Source organism: Paralichthys olivaceus, chromosome 18 (genome assembly GCF_024713975.1).
Source record: "Paralichthys olivaceus isolate ysfri-2021 chromosome 18, ASM2471397v2, whole genome shotgun sequence".
Lineage (NCBI taxonomy): Eukaryota > Metazoa > Chordata > Actinopteri > Pleuronectiformes > Paralichthyidae > Paralichthys > Paralichthys olivaceus.
The window spans coordinates 7,951,888-7,958,168 of NC_091110.1; the positions used below are offsets into that span (position 1 = coordinate 7,951,888).

At 42.3% G+C, this 6,281-nt stretch overlaps 1 protein-coding gene across 1 annotated transcript; it reads left to right on the forward strand.

Annotated features, from left to right (window-relative positions):
- The first annotated feature begins 263 nt into the window (after nucleotides 1-263).
- On the forward strand, nucleotides 264-5,344 carry psmd5 (proteasome 26S subunit, non-ATPase 5). Its single transcript, XM_020081497.2, has 10 exons — nucleotides 264-520; nucleotides 1,350-1,494; nucleotides 1,582-1,695; nucleotides 1,791-1,919; nucleotides 2,280-2,389; nucleotides 2,877-3,019; nucleotides 3,345-3,536; nucleotides 3,607-3,716; nucleotides 3,824-3,964; nucleotides 4,096-5,344. The coding sequence occupies exons 1-10, from the start codon at nucleotides 348-350 to the stop codon at nucleotides 4,351-4,353; spliced, it is 1,515 nt and encodes a 504-aa protein (XP_019937056.1). The 5' UTR covers nucleotides 264-347; the 3' UTR covers nucleotides 4,354-5,344.
- The last annotated feature ends 937 nt before the right edge of the window (nucleotides 5,345-6,281 follow it).

Below are 6,281 nucleotides of genomic sequence, written 5' to 3' on the forward strand. Positions count from 1 at the left end.
ATAATACAAGCATTGTAAAACTACTTGATATTGCACAACATAATACAAGAGGGGCTCTTATGGTATATTGTTTTAGATGCAAGAAATAATTTGTGAAATTTAATTGGCCATCTGTAAAAACCGTGCACCGTTAATAACAAAGAAATGCAGATACAAAGTAACGTATTGCTTTTTAAAGACCACGACACTCCACCTGTTTGTTAGGATGGAGTGCAGCTTCTCCCTCTGTCCAGCAGGTGGCAGTAAGGCGCCATGACGCTGGACGCTGACGGTTTACATTGCGGCGCCGAGGAAGTAGACGAGCCGGACGCTCCTCACAACAGACTGTTGTCGGTAGTTTCCCAGTCATGGCCGCCACTATAGACAGTTTACTGGAGGAGATCTCCGCTGTTGAAGACCCTATAGAAGAGCTGCAGGGTCTGAGAACAGCGCTGCTGTCTCTGCCTGTGAGCGCCCTGAGAGACGCAGTGAGCGGGACGCGCCTCGACGTCATTTTCTCTCTGTTAAACTCGAACCACAGGTCGGTCTGTCTCCCCGTGTCCTCTCCACGTTAATAAAGCGATGGCTGCCATCTGCTGAGTCAGTCTGGTGTCAGCGTGAGACACCAGCAGCTCCAGTTCAACCGGTAGTTCAGTTAGCCTGCTCCAAAAGGGCTGCGTTTGACCCGTGCTAGTCATTAGCATGCTAAGTGGCTACAGTGCTACAATGAAAACACTGCAGGTGTGAGGTGTCATGTTTCTGTTATTTAGCCCTTTATTCAGAGTTATTAGCTCTAAAGAGAAGCTGACTGTTCTATCCAATGTGCTCTGGAGGGTGTGCATGGCTAACACGGTGCAGGACTGAGCTTTTCAGACAGGCGACCATGTTTTTGGACAGTGCAGATGCAGAAGATCCAACATGGTGGAACACCCTCCTGTCAGAAAAGGCAAATCAGCATCTGTCATTGTCTTAATAGTCAGCTCAGATTTTCCTTCATCACCACAAATGAACGACCTTAATCTTGTGGGCTAGTAAAGATAATAAGTTAAGGCTGTAATCAAGCAAAACAAGTAATTGAATGATACCAACTAGTCCTGTAATAAAGGATTGGATGGGATTGAAGTATCAAAATTACAGAGAGCTCACATCTCACAACACAACATGCTTTGTGAAGTTCCATCACCACTGACGAGTAACAGACTGCAGTATCTTCAAAGCCGTGAACTACAGCCAGGTTCACCACTTCTTTCGGTCCCCTGGAAACATTTCCGGTGTTTGTTTTTTTGTCATTTGTGGAGCATTGCTGTTTTGGTTGTGTTGTGTCTTTTTCAGCACATGTGTTTTCTGAATTTGATGTGCTGTGTTCACAGGGAGCAGGTCGAACTGTGCGTCGACATCCTTGAACGCGTCCTAATGGCACTCAGCCCTGAGCACCTGGCACAGAATTACAGAGTGGAGCTGCAAGCAGGTCTGAACCATCCCGATGAAAAAGTCAAGATACTTGCCTTGGCACAGGTAGGCTGCACGCACACATGCAGGCACACACAGAAAGACAAGCATAAGACATTGACCCAATCAGGTGTCCCCGTCTTTCTCGGGCAGATTGGCAGAATGATGGAGCACCCCGACGCTGTCACCAAAATCCTCAACAACCACGACATCCTTCGAGCGCTCATCCACTGCATTAGAGATGAGAAATTGGCTGTGGCAAAACAGGTGACGATTGAGGCCCTGACATTACCCAGATGAACTTTTAACGAATCTACAATGTGGTGGTGAAGTAACTGTGTTTTTTGTTTTGTTTTTCTTAGGCCATTCAGTCCCTTACTAAACTGAGTCACTCCAAGTCTGGATTAGACAAATTGTTCCACAGCGAGCTGCTGAATGTCATGAAGGAAGTGATGGCCACAAGTGACATTGTCAGATACAGATTATATGAGGTGCGTTCAGATGTTCGTCACTTTGGTTTGACGCTTAAGTGACAACCTGTAGAGTGTTTTAAATGAAATTTATTCTAAAGGAACCAGAAGAAGGTATGACTAATTGGAACAAGAAATCATGCCAGAGCGTGGGCAACACTGATGCATTTATTTTAATGTTTTAATGTATGACAAATGATTTCATAACTATGCGAGAGTGTTTAGTCACACTCACAGTTAAATGACGGCTGAACTTTCAATTCGCTCTCTCCACTGTTTTCATGAAACCATCCAGCAGTCATTTAGCAGACTCTGTAAACAGCTGAAATATATTGGCGACACTTACATGGCTGACTTGTTTTTTTTTTTTGCTGGTCGCAGCTGGTGGTGGAAATCGCATCTGTTTCTCCCATTTCTCTTGGTTACTGCGCCAGCAGCAGCCTCGTGTCTCAGCTCCTCAGTGAACTCACTGGAGATGACGTTTTGATCAGGTAATAAGATAAAACCTTAAAAGATGGTCTGTGAAAATAAATACTGTTGCATTTGCATTAGGTTGTCCTACCTTCAGCTTTCACAGCCACATCTTTAAATAGGTTTCTTCAGTCTTGTTCCACGCTATTAATCTCAGTCCATTTTAACTTCAAGTCAATGACACAAACAAAAAAATTACCACAGGATGCTTCACAGTCTGTGCATTATACATCAACATATGTCATTAGCCCCTCAAATCAGAAAAAGAAAAAAACACATTGCACGTCCCATTATAAAAGGAAAATAATGAAGAAATCTAAAGAAGAGCAACGGAGGAGAAATCTCTCTTCCCCATAGACATGCATGCTAAAGATGTTCTGCGTATAGAAAGGAGTATTTCAAGGGACTTAGGGGGAGGCCAGGACCTGGGGGGGGGGTCTTCATGAAACCAATGGCCTGCTTTGCCTTCCCCTGAGTACTGAAACATTTTTTGTCCCTTTTCAACAGGGCCACAGCCATAGAGATGGTGACCAGTCTCGCCCACAGTCAGCATGGTCGGCGGTATCTGACCCAGCAGGGTATCATGGACAAGATCTCCAACATGATCAGAGGAGCAGAGACAGACCCCTTCTCCTCCCTCTACCTGCCTGGTGAGTCACTTTATAGAAGTCCACATAATGAATAGGCTGTATAATTATTATTATAATTATTTTTCATGCTTAGTTGTAGATGTGTAATATTACTGTACAGGAGAACACTAGGCGTAAAGAGAGATTTGGATTTTTGCATGTTTCACTTGGGAGAATTATAATAATAAAATCTTGTCAGCCTGTGAATCACAACAGAGAGGACTGCCACCTATGTGTACTTTTCTGTAAATAAGTACAAATACAAACTTTGTAACGTGACAATCTAGGCTAAATGTGCCTTAATCATGAAAACTTTAGGTGTAGTAGTAATATGTCACTCCTATAGGTTTGGTGAAGTTCTTTGGGAACTTGGCCATTACGGACAGTCCGCAGCAGGTTTGTGAAACCTACCCCGCCTTTCAGAACAAGGTGTTTGAGATGGCTCTGGACCCGGACCCTGCGATGATTGGGGTGGCTCTGGACACTTTGGGTTTACTCGGAGCGACTGTGGAGGGAAAGCAGGTCCTGCAGAAAACAGGTTAGCATTTGCTTAAAGCAAATGTCTTTGGATCTCGGCATTTTGTCTTAATTCTTTTGTGTGTTTTCAGGAGAAAAGTTCAGGACTGTGCTGTTAAGAATGAGTCAGCTCGCCAGCTCCGGAGCTACGGAGCTGAGAGTGCGCAGCTTGGATGCCATATCACAACTTCTCACTCTACAGGTGCTTCTGTGCAGCATTCATCTTTTCTTATGTCTTATAGTTATCTTCAGGAATTAGAGATGGATCACTTTCTGAATCTTCAATCAGTGTTTCGTTTTTTTTTGCAGCCAGAGCAGCAGACAGAAGATCTTTTGGCCCTGACAGAGTCCTGGTTCCACCTTTTGTCTAAACAGCCCATAGACATGATTCGCAGCATCAGCACCCAGCCGTTCCCAGAGCTGCACTGTGGGGCTCTGGGGATTTTTACTGTGAGTGTTGAGCTGAATCTAACACCTGTGTTTCCTCTTGTGTTACTGATCGAGGGATTTCCTTTAAAACAAGACAGCATCTGTGGATATTGAAAGATTTATCTTGTTATTTATGTGTGTGTGTGTTCCAGGCCATTGCCACTCAGCCGTGGGGTCAGAAGCTAATGATCAGCACTCCTGGATTCATGGAGTTCATTTTGGATCGTTCAACGGGTCAGACTAAGGAGGCCAAAGACGCTAAGTTTGAACTGGTGGGGTCACTCTTGTCTTTGTCGACTGCAGCAGAGATACTGGGCAGCCAGCATTACATCCGCCTGAAGACGTACCTCAGAGAGGGACCTTACTATGTTTCAGCTGTGGCCTCAGTCAGCACAGAAGGAGCAGACTGATTCACACACACTCAGAGACATTTCATGGGTTTCTATTTAATGCTTACAGGTAACAGAAAAGTGCCTGAATGAGCTAAACGTGGGTTGAAGACAAATTTGTCTTCTCTGCTTGCTTCTCTTATAGACAATAATCTAATTTTCCAGTTTTTCTGACATGATGTAACTTGAACCATCCAATTACCATCTTTAGCTCCTCTCCTTTATTTTACTTCATGAGTAAATTTAGTATTTTTCAGGAAAGAAATAGTATCCTCAAAGTGAATGCAGAGAACAAGTGTAAGACAAGTACAAGTTTTCAAACTTAATTGTTCAGTGCTCTTAAACAAAAGGCATGACTTTGCAAATATGTCACATTTGGCTTCAAATGTGAAATATACTTGAAAATGGGAAATACTACAAACTTAAGGGACAGTAATGTTCTGATTTATACTATTGAAGGGGCACGCCACCAGTTTATATATCAGGTTTAGTTAATTTGTCTTTTGGAGTATTACACAGTCAGCGGTGTAATCTCATCAGTTTATTCTTGGTTTGGGGTAAGAGACTCCACATTTTGCAGGTGGTGGCATGTAGTTTGGAAGATCTGGATAATTTGACATTGGGTGGTTAGTGAAAGATACAAGTGCTTTTTGAGAAATGTCGGATTTAGTGTTTTTGGAGCTTGACCTTTGTTTGAGAATACAAGTTCTGACTATTTTCTAAAAAATAGATTATTGCAGCAGTATAACTTTTAATACTCTTGACCCAAGACCAAATGTACATATGAACTAGTGTTGAACATTAAACCCAGAAAAAGAATGTTAACATGAGTCTTACACAAACAAATCATTGTACGCAGTATCTTTCTAATGCTACTGGACTCAACTGCCAACCACGCTCATCAAACCCCTGCTCTGCAAATTCTTCAGACACTCACTTACTTTTTTGTCAGAAATATTTTTGTTTACGAAACAGATTTTTTTTATTAAAGAAGATTCAGTCTGACAAGAAATGTGTGTTCTGGTTTTTCTGTTTTTTGCATAAATCATTTTACCGAACTGATTTCCATAAAATCTTGTGGACGAGTGATGCATGACCCACTGAAGAACCCACTGAATTTTGGACTGCATCTGGATTAACAGGTAGATCCAGGATTTTTTATCTTATTATCGTTATCATGGTCTTAACCATAGTGGAAACGCTCTGGGCGCCCTCCTAGTTCGAGATTCACTTGGTGTTTTCTGATCATCTCCACTAGAGACAATTCAACGCTGCCTCTCTGAGCCACTATGTCAGCTGTCATAATTTTAAAATCCAGTTTTACATAGTAATGGAGGAGGTGCTCAGATCCTTTCATTAAATAAAGTAATAAAACTACTCTGTCAATTGAATTCAAAATCTATTATCTTTTAAAAGCTCAAATTCAAATCCCTGATAATGGGACTGCTGAAATATTTCCTCATCCTACTGCATTCCACCACCCATGTGATGCTTTGAAACAGATTTCTCAACTTGAATCAATAAGAACATAATCATGTAGAACATTACATCTTAAATCCACCGTGGGATAATGTCACAGAGGAGACTTTCCTCCTGTCCGGCGGTAAAAAGACTTCCCACTCCAGTCAGAGCGTCTGACTCAATCCCAAACATCCATCAGCTGCCGCGTGTCACCGTCTCCCCACTGAATCATATCACCTCTCCCACGTCTCCTGGATACTTGCTACAGTTTGCGTCATCAAAAAAAATGCAGTCAGTCAATTTTTTCCTGATGCTTTTTCATTTTCCTGTTATTTTGTCTCTGGCACGTCCTCAAGCTTAATGGAGGCTGTGTGGTTTTGCATCCTTCTCGAATCTTTTATGGTTTTCATCTCTAATATTTAGTTTTAGTTAATGGCCTCCTCGTGAAGGATAGAATAACAACACATCTCTCTCATTTTTCTAAAGGT

Coding starts and splice junctions, on each gene's coding strand:
- psmd5 (XM_020081497.2), top strand. CDS start 348: ATGGCCGCCACTATAGACAGTTTACTGGAGGAGATCTCCGCTGTTGAA. Junction 1,920..2,279: donor TCAGATACAGATTATATGAG/GTGCGTTCAGAT, acceptor TGCTGGTCGCAG/CTGGTGGTGGAAATCGCATC. Junction 3,537..3,606: donor GCAGGTCCTGCAGAAAACAG/GTTAGCATTTGC, acceptor GTGTGTTTTCAG/GAGAAAAGTTCAGGACTGTG.